The sequence below is a fragment of the Choristoneura fumiferana genome, chromosome 20 (assembly GCF_025370935.1).
Source record: "Choristoneura fumiferana chromosome 20, NRCan_CFum_1, whole genome shotgun sequence".
Taxonomy (NCBI): Eukaryota; Metazoa; Arthropoda; class Insecta; order Lepidoptera; family Tortricidae; genus Choristoneura; species Choristoneura fumiferana.
Window position 1 is genome coordinate 6,200,592 of NC_133491.1, and position 17,957 is coordinate 6,218,548.

General features: G+C 38.6%; 1 protein-coding gene across 1 annotated transcript in view; it reads right to left on the bottom strand.

Moving 5' to 3' along the window:
* Window positions 1-17,957, bottom strand: part of osa (trithorax group protein osa) — a 126,245-nt gene that overhangs the window by 72,933 nt on the left and 35,355 nt on the right. The window contains 1 exon segment of the mRNA XM_074103390.1: window positions 10,785-10,847. Within this exon segment, the coding sequence (XP_073959491.1) occupies window positions 10,785-10,847 (63 nt within the window).

Below are 17,957 nucleotides of genomic sequence, written 5' to 3' on the forward strand. Positions count from 1 at the left end.
CCAGCTGTCTCTTTCAAAGGGGAATTACTTAAGTACAATCCCTGCCCAAAATACCTTGGAGTGACACTGGATAGGACTCTGACGTACAAGGAGCACCTCCAAAAGGTATCCTTGAAGGTTGCCTCACGGAACAACATCCTCCATAAACTCTGTGGCACTACCTGGGGTGCCTCCGCTGATTGCCTGCGTACGTCAGCTGCAGCGCTCGTCTTTTCGGCAGCCGAATACTGTGCTCCGGTATGGCTTGAGAGTGCGCACGTACAAAAAGTGGACACTAAATTGAATGAGGCCATGCGATGTGTCTCGGGCACAATCAAGTCTACTCCCCTCCACTGGCTCCCAGTTCTCAGCCATATTGCTCCGCCACATCTCCGCAGGATGCAAGCGCTAAAAAGAGAAGCGGAAAAAATACAGGCGGACCAGTCTCTGCCTGTTCACCAGCCTTTCTGTCACCCTCCACCCAACGGCTTAAATCTCGGCACCCTGCTTGTGTAACAGCCCAAAACCTAGGGGATTTTGACATCAAACAGAGGTGGAAGGACGAGTGGAATGCACAAACTACTGGAACTGCCCTGCAAACTATAGACCCCACGGTTAAACCAGATGGTTTCAGTCTACCACGCAAGCTCTGGTGCCGCTTAAACAGACTGAGAACAGGACACGGACGCTGTCACTACTTTCGGTACAAGTGGGGTTGGCGGGACTCGGCCCTCTGCGAATGCGGCGAGGAAGCTCAAACTATGGAGCACATTGTACAGCGCTGCCCTCTACACTCATACTCGGGCTCCCCTGGAGATCTGTACAATCTGACACCTGACATAATGTCGTGGCTTGGGACCCTGAATCTGGATTTATAGCTAGTTTGTAATTTGCTTTCTTTAGTGTAATTGTTTAATGTTTTACGCCATACGATTAAATAAAATATAGGAAATTCGTGTACCGGAAGAGCAAATGCCAAAACAGTAGGAATTAACAGGATTACTTATGTACTCACGGTTTTTACCAATTAAAAAAAAAAAACAATAGTATGTCAGTCAAAACTTTTTTTTAATTCAGAGATAATCAGTGCATATTATATTTTTCATTTTTGAGTTTTACACACATTATCTTCGGCTATTATCTGTTTATCTGTTATTGAATATCATAAATAATAAATAAATAAATAAATGGATTTATTTCGGGCAACTTTACTCATACAATAAATACCTTACTAATAAATGCGAAAGTTTGTGAGTAGGTGAATGAGTATGTTTGTTACTCCTTCACGCTGAAACGGCTAGACGGATTTGGATGAAATTTGGTATGTAGATAGCTGGACATCTGGATAGGGATAAAATCTCGACACAAAAACCGCTGGGCTTAGAGTCATGACATTTGACATGATTGATTTTAATATAACGTCAATGAAAACCACTATTTAACTTTCGGGAATTCCCAAGGGAATTTTTAAAAATCCCGCAATTTCAATTCAGCTGCTGGTTTTAATGATATACGTGTGCGAAGCCGCGGGTACACATTAGTACTTATAATATAGGCATTTATCACTGAGTCAAAACATCAAGGGATACTCTCTAGGAATAGTTTGAGTATGCCAATTTTTTTTTTTGATGTTTGTAGTTGTGATGTGAAGCAAGTTGAAAACTTTTTTATTGCATGGTGTAAATAAATTTAAAAATCCTATCCTACTAATATCATAAATTTGAAAGTTTGTGAAGACGTTTGGAGGTTTGGATATTTGGATGTTTGAATGTTTGGATGTTTGTTAATCAGTCACGTCTAAACCAACTGAATTGATTTAGATGATGATGATGATTTAGATGAAATTCGGTATACAGATAGTTTGAGTCCAAAGGAAGGACAGATTTTACCCGGAAAATTTCCAGTTCCCGCGAGATAGCGATAAACGAATACTACGCGGACGGAGTCGCGGGCAACAGCTAATGTTATAGTAAAATAATTCATAATGTTAACCACCTGTTGCCCGCAATCTTGTCTGCGTCAAGCGAAACTTTTCATTTCCCTGAGATAATGTGGAATAGTGTAGCTTTCCATTAGTGGAAGTATTTTTAAGCTCTTTCCAGAGATATCCCCTTCATACAAACAAACAGATACACACAGTTTGGTTTATTTATTATTTTATTAGTATAACGTATTGATCAAAATATAACAACAACAAAAAAACTTGCAAACCTAGATTTTGTTTTGAATGACTACATGTCAAAAACGGTTAACATTCAGAGGGAGGAAACCATCATATTTATATACATAATAACATAGGTAACGTGTAAAAAAAAAGCTATCGCTTTTACTTCACAATCTTGTTAATTGATTTAGATTTGACTGTGTGCACTGTATATTAATTTAATTAACAAAATTTATTAAATACGACTACATTATGTACATACACAAATAGTATGCACTACGTATACATAAATACTTAAATGTGTGAATAAAAACATGATTAATCTTCTCACTGTGTTTTATATGAGCTGCATAAATAATTCAAATGCAACGAATATTGTGACACGTTTTATTCGCGAACAGAATCGAAATATCACCGCAATAATTACATTCGTGCCGAATGCGGCCACTTCATACATCCATTGCTGTCCAAACGAAAACATAAATGTAGAGGTAAAAGAGCGCGGATAATTCAGTATCGCGACCGGTAAATAACAATGACTAGCCATTACATATATATTTCATTAAGATTTTTAATACGGTTCAATATTTAATTTTTAATCAAGGTTCCTAATCAACTAATAATTGCAGCTAATAAGTTCCCGTAGTCCTAAAATAACCCTTACAGTTTCACCATGTCTGTCCCTCCGTCCGTCCGTGGCTTAGCTCAGTGACTGTTAGTACTAGAAAGTTGTAATTTTAGGTATCCTTTAATTTAGCCTAAACATTTTTTTTGGCCGTTTTTTTTAGTATCTTTGGATAGGTCTTCCAAAAACGGTTCTCTGCCTGTTCCCAACTCGCGTTTCCCAAACATTTCACTAATTGGGATGCACAAAAAAAAATAAACCTATAGTTTTTATTTTATTTTTGGAAAGAATAGGATATTTTAAGATACCTTTTTTATTGATTTTGAATTTGGATGAGTATTTTTTTTTTACGAAATACGCTGGATGACGTCACAGTGAGACAGCCTCGTTCCACTGAGAATATTTTTTGGTTACGGAGAAAATTGAGAGTTGGGAAATAAAACAGTTTTGGCAAATGAAACATTTGGCAAACAATAATTCTGCGAAAAGGCAGAACCATTTGCTAAGACAAGTTTGCTAAAACTATTTTTCAATTTAGGATTTAGCAAAATATTAGGCTTAAAAGTACTCTCATATCTTATATGGTCGTATATAATAACGGATTAAAAAGGAAAACGTTACAGACTTTTCAAGTTAACGAGTATCTACACCTAACAGACGATCAGAACTTAATATTAAATATTTGCCGCATTTTAGTACGGAACTTTATACTGTGCGTTTCCCGACACGCGCTTGGCCGGGTTTTTTTATTGCAACGCGACTAGGAGTACCTATTGTTTTTTTAAAGTAAGCAAAATAGCTACTTTATTTAATATAGAAAAGGCTCAGGCCTGAAATGTCTGTTTTCCTAAAATGTACAATTCTCAAAATGTTAGCACTTCTATTTTGTCAGCTTTCTCAAAATGTCTGCTATTTAAAATGTGTAAAATCTCAGGAAGTCGTCTATTCATAATGTTTACATTCCTATAATATCAGCATTACCATAATTTCTGCTTTCCCGTTATGTTCACTTTTTTAAATAAGCTATAGTCTTGTTATGTTTGTTTTCCCATAATGTCTGCTTTAATTTCATATCAATGTTCTAAATGTAAAAGGTTTAATTGCTTGCATACTTACTTTGATAACATATATATCTATACCTAATATAAAATAACTGGCATTCAAGATAACATTAATGACGTTTAGTGACTGAAGACCATTTGGAGATATTTTGAGAATAAGCACTATCTGAAAAGCGAACATTATACAAAAACTGTCATTCTTGGAGACAGGCAATTTTAAATAGCTGACATTTTGAGAAGCTCACATTATGCAAAAGACGTGTTGACATTCTGAAAAGCAGACATTTTGCGAAAACTACATTTTAGGGAAACGGATATTTCAGGCCTGAGCCATAGAAAATAGAAACCGCTCATTTATTCACAATACAATATATGCCAAATACATATACATACATCTATTTTATTACAATAGGTACAAGCAAGTTCAATATTTTTACAATAATGGCTTACTTACAAACTTGACAACGCTGAGAGCAGAAATCAGCAGGTAGAACAAAATGCAGATCAAAAACAAACAGAGGCTGCGTAGGATGCTTACGCGAATTTCGGCGCTTCAGGCGTACAGCGGGCCGGATTATATAGCACCCTCGGCTTATTCAATTAAAAACGGAACGTACTAGCGCGCGCTCTCTCCTACAATTCGCAATTTTGTAGAAAGAGCTCATGTTCCCCAAATGAAATTTGTGTTCGGGCCCGTAGTAAGCCGCGGCGGGAGGTCGGAAAATTTTGCGAGAAATCAAGGCTCTAGGTAATGTCATTGCCTTAGATATCGTCAGCTGGCAGTTTAAAATAATAATCGCTTTCTGAAAAATGGACAACTCCAGGTCTTTCACAAACATGCAATCTCAAAATAATAATAACAAACCCTTGACGACTTTGCAGAACAGCAGGGTGGAGATCAAAAGTGACTCGAGCACCGGGGGTAGACGAGGATATCCAAGATGGTTTATTCGATAGAGACATTTTGTTTTGATGCCGAAATTTCCAGCAGTGCGTTCTCAAGGTTGAGGGCTATACAAAAATAAGGAGGTATCGCCATTGTTCGCCAAGCAAAAATTCGCCACAGTTCATTCAAATAATAAAATAAGTATTATTTTTATAGCGTGTAGCGTAGTGCATAAAGGATGAATGTTTAAAATGGAACAAGTTAGCTCCGCTTTAGCAGTATGGCATGGCGCCCGACGGCTGATTACGCCGTGCGCTGTTACCGTCATTCATTTGCGTCTACAGCGCCCCACTCAATCTCGTTTGTTATGAACATGCAGCGAGCTGCCCTGCCTCTCGCTTTTTACATTTGAATATTACAGATTACTTTTACGTTCTTACATAAGTAATGTTACCAACAGAATATTATACTCGAGCAGGTTTTGGGACATGCCTCTCACTTTTGACGAGGAAAACTATTTTATTTGCCGTTTTACAGACTACGGATCCCTCTTCCTCATAGCATAAATTTTGACTCTACCCGACCATAAATCTCTTATTAATATTTAAAAAACAAAAAAAGAATTACTTGATGTAAACCAAAGACGACTAGTGTACATAAAAACCCAACATTAGTTGTGTAATGCAATGTTGATTTCAATACCACTAATGTAAACAACTGATACTGATATTGGAAAAGCGGTGTCTCTTAGCACAGGTATCGCGTATACTTAAAAAGAAGGATCAACCAAATGTCACAATGTATCCTAAGCAACCGAATAAACGATTTTTTTTTTATTAGATACACCCTCACTATGACAAAAGGTAGTACCAGTGTAACAATCCCATCCCCTACGTGATATTCATAAGATTTCGTATGCCAGCGACGCATTGTCAAGTCTAACAGTTAAGATATTGTGCGCGCGTTGTAAATTGTTTCCCATTCCGACGTCGGCGCGGTAATGCACAAGATTATGAATGATATTGTAAAAGGACATTTGTACAAAGCACTCCCCTTAGCGACGCCGGGGCGCCTATTCCTCTTGAGCCGGCACATTAGAGCCGTCATTCAGTGCCAGCCTAAAGTTGCATAAATAAATAAGTTGAATTAGAACCCTTCGCGCTTCTTGCAGCGCATAAATAATTTTCTTACTTAGGTACTTCTAGAGGGGATAAATTTACTATGGTTTACGGACAGATTTAGTGAGCCGAATATAAAAGTTGTGTTTTGAGAATTTGTGTGAAGAAGGAACGAAGTCAAAAAATAAAGTAAGCATTTTAGTAAGTCGCACAAAAAAAGTAAGCATTTCACCGCATCCTAATATTTTGTCTTCTTCTTTCCTGTTATTATTTTTAGTGGGATGTAGGGTGTGAAGAATAAGTTTTGACGCTTTGTAACAGATTCGAAAAACGCCAGATTCGCGGAACGCCAGATTCGCATAATGCCAGATTTTCAGATTCGCAGAATGACAGATTCGCACGATGGCCGATTTCAGATTCGCAGAATGACAGATTCGCATAGCACCAGAATCGCAGAACGCCAGATTCGCAGAACGACGGATTCGCAGAATGCCAGATTCGCACAATCATCAACCCGGCCTATAAACGTCCCACTGCTGGGCACAGACTCTCGGAATGAGAGGGCTAGAGCCGTAGTTCCCACGCGGCCCAGTGCGGATTGGGAACTTCACGCACACCATTGAATTGCTTCGCAGGTTTGTGCAGGTTTCCTCTCGATGTTTTCCTTCACCGTAAAGCTCGTGGTAAGGAAAGAGACGTTTATTGGAAGAACATTTTGAGAAGCAGACATTTTAGGAAACAGACAGAACGAGCCTGGGCCGAAAATGGTAAATAATGCTAACAAGAAACTAATCTGGCATTCTGCGAATCTGGCGTTCTGCGAATCTGGCGTTCTGCGTATCTGGTACTATGCGAATCTGGCATTCTGCGAATCTGGTATACTGCGAATCTGAAAATCTGGCATTATGCAAATCTGGCGTTCAGCGAATCTGGCGTACCGCGAATCTGGCGTTTTTCGAATCTGGTAACAAAGCGTCATAACCGAATAATATTTCTACTGATTTTGATTCTCGGCAGTTAAGGTCAACTCTTTCCACCCCATCCCAACACACCCAATCTCTTGCTCAACGGAGCGACGCAAGTTAGTTTAGGGCGACCTTACTTCTGGTCTCTTATTTTGGACAGGTGGATATCGGGTTTCCTGAGAATATGGACAATCCAATGCCAGTTTCGTGCTTCATTCTCCTTCTATCCTAGAATTGTGTACTTCGTCAATAATATTTTTCACTATTTGTTCTGTTTCAGTACTTACAATACAATACAATTTTTAGTTTGCTTTCATTCAATCCATAATTTTTCCTACAGTCAATCCCTAAGTAAAAAAAACGTAATATCACGCTGCTAATATTAGAATAATATCACCATATACTCCCGTTACTACTGTTAACTTCTTACGCATAACAATCTGGGGCTATTCATATCGCAAGTTGATAATATAATATATTTCCAACTTACAAACAGAACCCAAAAATCGTACTTCAAATATCGAGATCACAGAGTCAAATAAAAAGCGAAGACAGGACCCGTTGTTCGTAGTTACAATGGTCGGAGAAGTCCCCTCGTTTTAGGTCGCCGAGCGGCCGGTACAGTCATTACAAAAAGCGTCACATCGGCGTACGGGCCGGGTTTAATAATTCCACTCATTTGGGCTCCCCCGGCGGCCCGCAGCGAGACAATGCGCGCCCGCCTAACGGTATCAATCAACATCAAACAGACCCGCTTTATCTACGCACACACCAATTTTTAGGGTTGAAAAAGGCTGCTTGTTGAAATAACCCAAGTGGTTTGCACAATTTGCAGTAAGTCAAAAAGTTGACAGAAAGAATCGTAAGTAATCTTGGACGTATATTATATGGTACGATATAATTATGTATGTATTCGTAGATGTATTTCTGTTAAGTTTAAATATTCTGATCTACTTTTGATGCACCACCTGTTGTAAACTAGTCCTTTCTTCTGTAAAAAAGGTTGCCTGGAAGAGATCGCTCTTAAGCGATAAGGCCGCCTATTGCTCACCTTGTATTTTTTTCTCTGTGTATCTGTTTTATGTATCGCTTACTATATCTAGTGTAAAATAAAGAGTCTTTTTATTGTATTGTAATCTTCAGTCATAGTTAAAGCTCAGTATTTTTAGAAATAACGCTCGATTTAAACTACAGTGGGGACCTCAAGTCACAACAATCGCGGGTAGATTGAGTTCTGCTGCTTTTGCAGTTTGGAAAATACGGCAGCTCACCGATGTGGCGACGGCACGGTTGGTGTATTTTGCTTACTTTAATAGCATTATTTCGTACGGCCTTATTTTATGGGGATTTGCTGCAGACATTGAGTCAATTTTTATCTTACAAAAGAGAGCAATTAGAGCAATTTATAATTTGAAGCCGTGGTGGCCTAGTGGTTTGACCTATCGCCTCTCAAGCAGCCTCTTCAAACCCCGGCTCGCACCTCTTGAGTTTTTCGAAATTCATGTGCGGAATTACATTTGAAATTTAGCACGAGCTTTGCGGTGAAGGAAAACATCGTGAGGAAATCTTATGCACAAACCTGCGAATTCAATGGTGCGTGTTAAGTTCCCACTCCGCACTGGGCCCGCGTGGGGACTATGGCCCAAGCCCTCTTGTTCTGAGAGGAGGCCTGTGCCCAGCAGTGGGACGTATATAGGCTGGGATGGAGGTGGGTAATTTGAAGATGCGTGAATCTTTAAGATCTTTTTTTAAGGAAACAGGTATCCTAACCCTGCCGTCGCTTTATGTTTTTGAAATAATCATATATGTAAGGAAGAACATATGTGATTTTCCCACTAACCTCGATAAGCCAAAGGCTACTAGAAACACAGGGAAGCTTGAAGTTCCATCTTACAGACTGGCTAAAACCAAAAAGTCGTTTCTGGGAAATTGCATACGTTTTTTATAATAAAATTCTAAAAATATTACAAATGAAACGGATACAAAAATCAGATCTATTGTCAAGAAGACATTAATATCTAAGGCGTATTATAAAGTTAATGATTATATCATGGACAGGGATATTTGGAAATAATTCCGATCCGCATTAGCGATCCCTTCAAATAGCGAACCTACTGTGTTAAAAATAAAGTTGTGTTAAATACTTGTGATGTATAGATATCATTTAATAATATTCTAAATCTGTTTAAAAAAAATACACCTCGTTGAGTTTCTTGCCGGATTCTGCTCAACATAGGTTTTTCCGAACCGGTGGTAGACATTCATAAGTGCTTGTTATAGCCTAAATTGAATAAAGATATTTTGACTTTGACTATGCACAGGTTTTAATACCTATTTAGGAAGTGGAGATCTAGTTCTAAGGAATCTATTGTAACGATGTTTTTGAAATAAATTATTATTATTATTATCTATCCACATAGTTTTACAGCGATTCCAAAAGTTTAAAAAAAAATTACAAGTCTTCAGTCATTTTCACAAAAAAAAAATAAGGAACTGTCAAGCGCATGGCGGACCACATTAAATGTAGAGCTGTATAGAATACCTGTTTTTTTTGTTGCAATTGTTGATTGATTAGTCAAAATAAAGATGACTGATTTATTGTTTTCCAAGAGTTCTTCGGAGCCTCATTTACGCTAATAAATAAAGGAAAACTATTGTGTCAACTGCACCAACCCTTAAAACGTGGTGACTGTCACTGACAATACTTTTAATGGGTTAGGTTGCAACGTAATGCATGCGAACGTCGGCCGAGGGCGCGCCGCGGGCTAAATGAACTATAGATTCTCTCATCACTTCACCCATCTCTTTGATCCACTTCCATTGAAATAGACAAAATAAATAGCGACGCAAACAACACAACCAATGGGAAGTTTTGAACTTTCAACCCTGTAAACAACAGATGTTAATGCGAAAGACATTTATTTTTCCGTCGTGTATAATAATTATGCACATAGGAAATTGTTTACATTTTTTAATAGAAACAATAGCGGGTACGTAAATAATATTTAAAGCGCGCATCGTCGAGCGAGGTACAATTTAGCAAACAAGCTTATTGTCGAGTGAGGCAACGGCGACGGGCGGACGGCTTACTAACTCGGAATATGGAGTGTCAGTCCGCAAATAGAGACCGGCAAGGCTCGCTCATTTTCGCAGACCCACATGTGCACTAATGAAGACGCGACGTTTACGATTATTTTTATTCATAACCAGATAAATGACTTAGTACGTGCACGTGTGTTGTAGACGGCAAGGCGGTCGGCAGTCCGTAATTACCAACCACTACTACGAATATCGCGCGCATAACGATCTCATTAATCAGTTAATGTGGCATCTTTATCATATTCCGTTGAAGATTTTGCATCTTATTCATTACCTTCACCTTACAATTTAAAATGACGTGTAAAAAATTAAAGTTCTAGGATGATTAAACTGCAAAGTGACGATTTATGCCAGCGACTGGGACGACGAGGCTACTTCAACATTCACTAACCAACCAACTTACGTTAACGCGATTCACTAAGTGTAACGCTTTACCTGATTGTTTTGTACATAAGTACGTGACTAGCTCAGTACGTTACTTACTTACCCATTAGCGTACATCACTCTTGTCCAACATTGTTAATTCAAAACCGAAACACGCTTAACTTCGAATTTGTTTTAAGTTGGGTTGAGATCTAAAATTCTTCATGCGAGGTTTTAAAACTGCCTTGATGTTTACGCGAAAGGTATTTTATTTGACATCAGCACGCGTCTGATAGCTTTTTAATAAGCGGTTCCGTGACTCATCGGGCGCATGTCGTCGTTGATTGATTGTACAACGTTGTAGTGATAAATTCAAATTCCTACTGACTGCTTCATGACGACATTTTTTGTCGTGTCGTGTAACGTTTATCAAGAGGACTGTAGCAGAATAGTAGTAAAAGTTAAATTTCGTATGGAATAGTTAAAAATATATATTTAAAATAAGGGTATAAAAAAGTATTTACCGAATCCGGGTCGTGTGCATTTGGAGTGGACGGCTGAGCTGGCCTCGGTGGAGGTGGGTAGCCCTGCGACAAGAAACAAATCTTTAGTCAAGTTGTAAACAAAGCTATATTAATTACCTACTTGTAGCATATAGTCATCCCACAAAAAATCTAAAATAAGTAAGAACGTAAGTAAGACGTAAAATTCACAAAACCTGCCAAAATACAACTATTAAAAGTGGCATGACATCATCTCAAGTCAGCAGAAGGCCCGGCCGAAGCCAAAGTGCACTCAATCTAGAGATAGTAGTCGGCAACGTCAGTTAAGCGACTAATTGAAAACGACGGCGGCATTCTACGAAACTATTCCTTTCCACTTCTATCTTCCTTTATGAGAGATATTTTAAAATCTTTCTCGTGCTGAGAATTCTAGGAACGTACAGAAAATAGTATCCGAGTTATACTGAGCAACTAGGAATTAGTTTGCACTGCTAAGTAACTTTGCAGTAAGGTAAAAGAGAGGTTTGCAAAGGAATTAAAAAAACATGTTAACCGCATTTGCGCTTCATATTTTTTTTTTGCAAAGTCAACTAATCTACGACTAAGTTTGTGCAGGTCAACGTTAACATTACCTAAATGACTGAAGGAAGAAACGAGTATCGTGATTGCAATTAAAATTGTAGACATTTTAGGTGTCGTCTCTGAGTATTCGAATCGCGTTAAACGTTTTAACGGCGGTTAAACTAAGTTGAAATCGAATCTCTGCCGTTACAATGAATAACAAAAACAAGTTCGTGCTTTAATCTGTAAACAGAAGAAAGAAATGAAAATTGGAAGCGGCAAGTCGAAAAATAGTCTGGCAGTTTTACTTTGTCGTCCACAAGCAGTAATACATTTTTTCAGCTTCGTAAAGAAGCAGAATAAGTTTTCCAGTTGTTCAAAGCTGGAATACCTTGATAAGACGGTCGCTCATATCCATGTACTAAATACTATTATCCGTTTATCTAGTCTAGTGATACTACAACAGATATTATTCTAGCCAGGTTTTACTTTGTCGCAAGGTATGAACTGAATTCATAACAACTCTGAAATTTCGTCAATAACAAGCGATATTGCAAATGCAAAATGTGGAACGACATGAGGCATAAAAAAGTTACCATATCCCGTAAGTATCAAGCTGCCGATTAACTGTTCATCCCTATCGTGGATGCGTTGCTACATAGTGTTGAAACTGCACATTTATAAGCACATTGGAAACGAAACCAACATGTATACCATACAGTGCATCTAAAAGGGTACCGTGAAGCGGCGGAGTCCAATATAAATGAGAGTTTGTGGTTTCAGTCGACGGCGGCTCGCTTCCGTCGCTACAGTCCACCGTCGCACTGCCCTGCCCGCACTAAATCGTGCCATCGCCTGACTACACCTTTGACGTCCGTTGCGAGACTCACTTCAAATAGGGTTGCCTCAACATACAGAAACATTTCTATTAAAGCAATAAAAAGATTGAATATTGCAGATTAAAATTTACCGTGCCTTACTTTCGCCTAATAACCATATTTTGAAATGTACGATTATTCTGTAAGGCTTGCAAAATGTACAAGAGACTGATAACATTTATTTAACGCAGAAGTTTATCCCGGCAACCCTTCCCGCCTTCCCCACAAGAGAGAATGTACGCCCCGCAGTCAGCGCTTTAGAGGTTTCCTGGCAGGCGAGGGCGATATGCCACACTAAAGTTCCCAGAATCCCTAGCATTTAGCAGTTTGTTATATGAGGCCGAGCGTATACGCGCAAGAACTCTAAATTTTTTTAAAAGAAAAGAGATTCAAACTCTGCTACTGGCACGACACCTACCGCAAATCGTAATATGAACGATCGGTTTAACATAATTCTAAAATGATAACAGTGTGTACGGTTGGACATAACAACAAATCGAAATAAATCCTAAATCGCTAAAGTATGTCAGTCGAATTCCTCAGGGGAAAAATCCCCGAAGCGCACTTCAGAAAAGTCAAGTAATTAATCGCACGGCCTTTGACAATATATTTCCTTGACAATAAAATATACTGTGTTATCTGTTTTTTACTGGCGAACTCGACGTCGGGCTAGCGACGGGCAGAGCTGTCGCGTGCAACCGGCGCGCCTACTGTGGGGGAATATTAAAACGGACCGTACTCTGCCAAACCATTATAACTTGTCATTCTAGCCCGGTTATATTCTGCACGAGCTTTGGTTCAGATAATACGGCTTACGTAAACGACACTTAATGTATTTTTATAGGCTTTGCCGATTCAAGAATACGATTGGTCAGTTTACGTAAATCCGAATGACAATTAACGTTGGCGCAGTTTGGATGAGTGTGCTTCAACAAAATATTTGTACGGAATACAGCAAGGCTGTGTAATTAATGTTGGTTTAATGCTGAGTCCAGTAAAATATAATTAGTGATTCCTCATTACCGCGCGGCTGGCTGGCCCCTCTGGACGTTCGTGCGTCTGCCGGCTTATGGTTATTAATAACGCCGGCTGGCCCGCCCCGCCGCTCGCGCCCGCGCCCCGCTGCCAGCGAGCGTCGCGCGTCTGACATTTTAATTCCAGAGCTGAGGCTCTACTCCACCGCAAACCTTTTTCTATCGACAATATTTTATCGACAATCAAACTTCTCTATATGCATTGAATACAAAGCGCCGTATTTACCTGACCCCGAATACACCACTTTGTTGATACACGTCATGTTGATTATTGTCGCTGGGAATAATTCAGGTAGTAGATGTTCATAAATTTATCATGAGTTTTCGTGAGGTTTGTTTATTTTTACCCGACTGCGAAGAAGGAGGGTTATTGTAAGACGATTTTGTAAAAGCCGTAACTTGCTTTAACGAGCATTTGAACCAAAACAATCCAATGAACTTTCTTCTCTTCATCTCGGCTGAATAGAATATTTAAAAGTATAATAATAATTATCTATGATACATTAATTGACAGACAGACGTGCGGATAGAAATTATAAATATTGTCTGCAATTGACGTTTGAAATATTAGATATGGTTTTGCAGCTACCCAGAAAATTTTATTTGGAAATAACTAGCCAATGGTTATCAAGATTTTATAGTTTCAGAACATTCCTGCAATGCAATACAGACTTTTGAGTTCCAAATCCAAATATGATTGAAATCACTAGGTATAGTCTAAAAGTTAACCATATATAAGACAGATCCCTCCTATAGATTTGTGCGCCTAGCTGAAAAGCAATTCAGCAGTTATTGGCAAAGGCAAAGGCCGTGTAAGTTGAAATGAGTTAGTATAATAGCGTGTTACATCGAGTCGAGTTGGAGAACATCACTAGCTACAATGGCGGTCGGGCGAGCGCAGGTCGAGCGCAACATGGCTGCCTGGTAGGCGGTGCGCGCGACAAGGACGGCGCTAGCAGCGACTGGTGGCCTCCCTCTCGCACTCGCACGCAACGCTCGCATCGATCTCCACTTGCTGTACTCGCCCCCAGCACCAGAAAGGCGGAACTAACAAAATTACGGAGCGCTTTCGAGCCGCTAATCATAAAATAAGATACGACGTTTCATTTCGAGCGTACGACTCTCTAGCGATCACGATGCTGGAATGGCCCTTGACTCTCAAAATTCTCTACTGACATCGTAGAGTATTAACTGCGCGTCGCTCGCTGGGACTTTTGTAAAGCCTCCGCTTCTACAAAGAAGCAGAGTTGGTAAATTGTGTAGGCATCGTAGATAACATCGATATGTGGATAAAGCCTCTGCCTTGCTTTATTGATAATAAAGTTGTCTAATTACATTTTTAATTACTTACTTTTTTTTATTTAGCCACGATTTCGAGCTGCTAGATCAGATTAAATTTAATGCAGATTAAATTTGGTTAAGACGGGTATCTGCGAGCAAGGACTCAGATTAGGTTAGAATAATTGGGATGCAAAGTTTTCATAACGAAACATAACGGAGTGGCATTTAGTTTGAAAGTGGAGTAACGTAAACGTAAAATCGACAGAAGACGCTCCCAGAGGGTCGGAGTGTTCTGCTCCGTCGATCATGTGATAGCTGAGTGACGTTTAATTTTTGCACCGCGTGCTCGTTTAACACGTAAAAGTATTTTTTCTGTGAAGAATTATGAAAGGCCCGTCGGGGCTCTGATCCGTTCGATTGCACGGTTTGAATGAAAGTTTACGTAAAAAGGGAGAGTATATTTTGCTTACCCTTCTGTATAATCTTATCATCATACTAGAATGTCGTATCTGGTCGTCCAATATTACAAGTATTACAATACAAGTTACAACACTTACGCAAATGCAACGAAGATATACCTAATTGACAGTTATTGCAATAAAATGTTAAAACGTTGTATTCAATTTCAATTCATCGGCACATTTGCATTAACAATGTTATCGCTTGGAGTGCAAAATTATTGTGGCATGTATAATATACCAACATACTTAGCATGTATGTAGGTGGTGGTGAACTGGTCTTATCGTAGTCAGCAGACTCTGTTAGCCACGTGTGATCCACTCAAACGGGTTGCGGAACGGGAGCGTAGGAATATGTAAATCTCCCAAAGAACAGAGCGTGCCAAAAACCCTTCGCTCACGTTCCATTACGAATCATTCCGATCGCTGCATCAGGTGGGTACTGGGCTGGGGCAGGAACTCGTATGCTGTCCGACCGATGATATGCAGTCACGCACAACTCATGACACGGCATGTGTTGTGTCACATTTATTATAATCGCTGGAATCTCCGTGTCGAAAATGATTTTCATGTTTGTGTTACGTTCATTGTGGTTGTGAATAATGTAGGCAGGTATCTACAGCTCAAATCATCAAATATCGAAGGATTATTCTTGCTATTAAAGCTATACAATACAATGCCTGAACAACGTAACCTAAATAAGAAAGACATAACAAAATGTAGGACAAGGAAAACTTATTTAAAAGCTAAAGTTCGACTATTAAGAGGGTTATGACAAAAGCCGCTTCATTGTAACCGTGGGCCGGGTTAAGGAATAAACAAAACCAGTCACCAGGAGGGTTGCGCAGTCCAATGCAATAACAGTTAAGTTCATAACCGAAGTTTCATCGGCCTAACTTCAAAGTAAGAACGTTCTACAAAGCTTCCGTTTTTCTTTAAACAATATACTTCAAGTAATAGTATATTTTCTTTTAAGGCAAACATTTCAGGAAGTTTCATTAAGATCAAACTACGGATTTGCTTTATGAACCAATACCGCATGAACTTTTAAATTAAGGGTTTTATTTTTATTGAAAATACATTTTTAAACAATAAACTATCTACATATAGTTTAATCTAATAGTAACGAAGCCGTTTGATTCAACTTATAAAGTGTATGATGCAGTTTTTTTTTAAACTCTGTTACCCTACTTGAGTCATTCATATCATAATTATTCAGCATAAAAAAGATATTTTATGGCCCAATTTTTTATTCTCTACAATTATGAATTTTCTTATTACTTATGTATTACTAGGCAAAAAACATTCCTAACCTTTATTATTTACTTTAGAAGTAGGTACAAAGAAAAATTGATGCGGAACATTAAAATACTTCAACTTACAATCGTTTTATGTTACACCTTTAAAAAAACTTATTGGAAAGAGCTGTCAAAAAATAAATTGTCATTTATTATTATTTTTATTTTTCAAGTATAAAATATTAATAAAATTGTAGGGTATACTCCCACAAAAACCACGTAGCTGTGATTTTGTTTCAATGCTTTAGCTGCTATGGATTAGGAGAAAAATGAGTTTGAAAAAAAATGTTAAGAAAATACATTTTTGACATTATCTCTGTGACAGTTCAAGATAGAGGGTTGAAAGTTGGAGTGATTACTAGTAATGAATGAGGCGACAAACAATTGACACTTACCTATTCAAGTATACCTCACAGGGGCCACAAGTCCTTCCTTAGCCTGCTAAACCCTTTATTTCTAGTACCTACGTCAAGTAACGTTTAAAGCAACACGGAACGAGATAAACATCAACAAAATCAACTTCAGAGTATGTATTTGGAATCTAGAAAGGCCGTTTATCTTGCCGGTTCGCGGCGTTATCTCGTCGCACGAACGTATTTCAGGGCGAGCAGTCGACTCGGCCGAAATTATCGAAAATTTCCACCGCCGACGCCGCCTTGCGATATCGGCGCGATAAACGAAATGCAAACATGACGTCCGCCGACCACTAGCTCCCGCTATACCCATCGCCACATGTGGCTTGCATTGCATTGCACCAAAGTGGTCAATACCATTCAAATAGTTTCCAAAACAACGCTGAGTGCTGTTATAGAACTACTTTCCTTTATCGTTTGCAAACATACATTCGCACTTTTAAACGTAGATAATGAAATATGACACATTGATAAAAGCTATTACTGCACTTTATTAATGCACTTCTATTTTTCGTTTTAATACATTTTTTTTGCATCTCAGTTAAACCTGTCATTATTCTTCAACCACTGTTTTTTCTAGTTCTAACAGTCTTTATTTTTATAACTACTATCCTTCGCGGACGTTACTTGTTTTCGACATGGTGTAAATTCAAAGCGTTGATTCAAGAAAATTAGTTCGCCAACTTCATTTCCCGTACAGATAGTTAGTGACGTGAAACCGTAAATTTTATTACCGGACATTCTCGCTCTCTTACTTTATTTTGTATGTACCTTAATCGTATTGACATCCGGATCTTAAAACTCATTAAAATATAAGTCAGTGTTAAGGCAGAGGAAATAATTTGGATATGTTTATGATCATTATTATAACTTAGTTCATATGAATACCAAAACGATTAAGAGTACAGTCATCTTCATAAACATCGGAGCAGTCTAGGTAGGTACTCAAAAATATCGCAAAACGATCTTATTGTCAATTAGTTCGGTTTTTTATTAACTGACCGTTGAATAGTACCTATTAGTCTATGTCAATACAAAATCACTGATACTAATTACTTGTATGTAGTAGGTGTAGTTGGATATTATGTAATCGAGCTCTGCTGGTAGATAAGTGCAAAGACCGAAGACGTAGATCATTGGCTCAGTAACAGCCTGTTTTAGCCCAGAATTCATAAATCATTAATGTAACATTTTCAAGCTAAAACGTCTAGACAGATTTGGATGAAATTTGGTAGGGCTAGCACTCTGAATAATATCTAGGCTACTTTTTA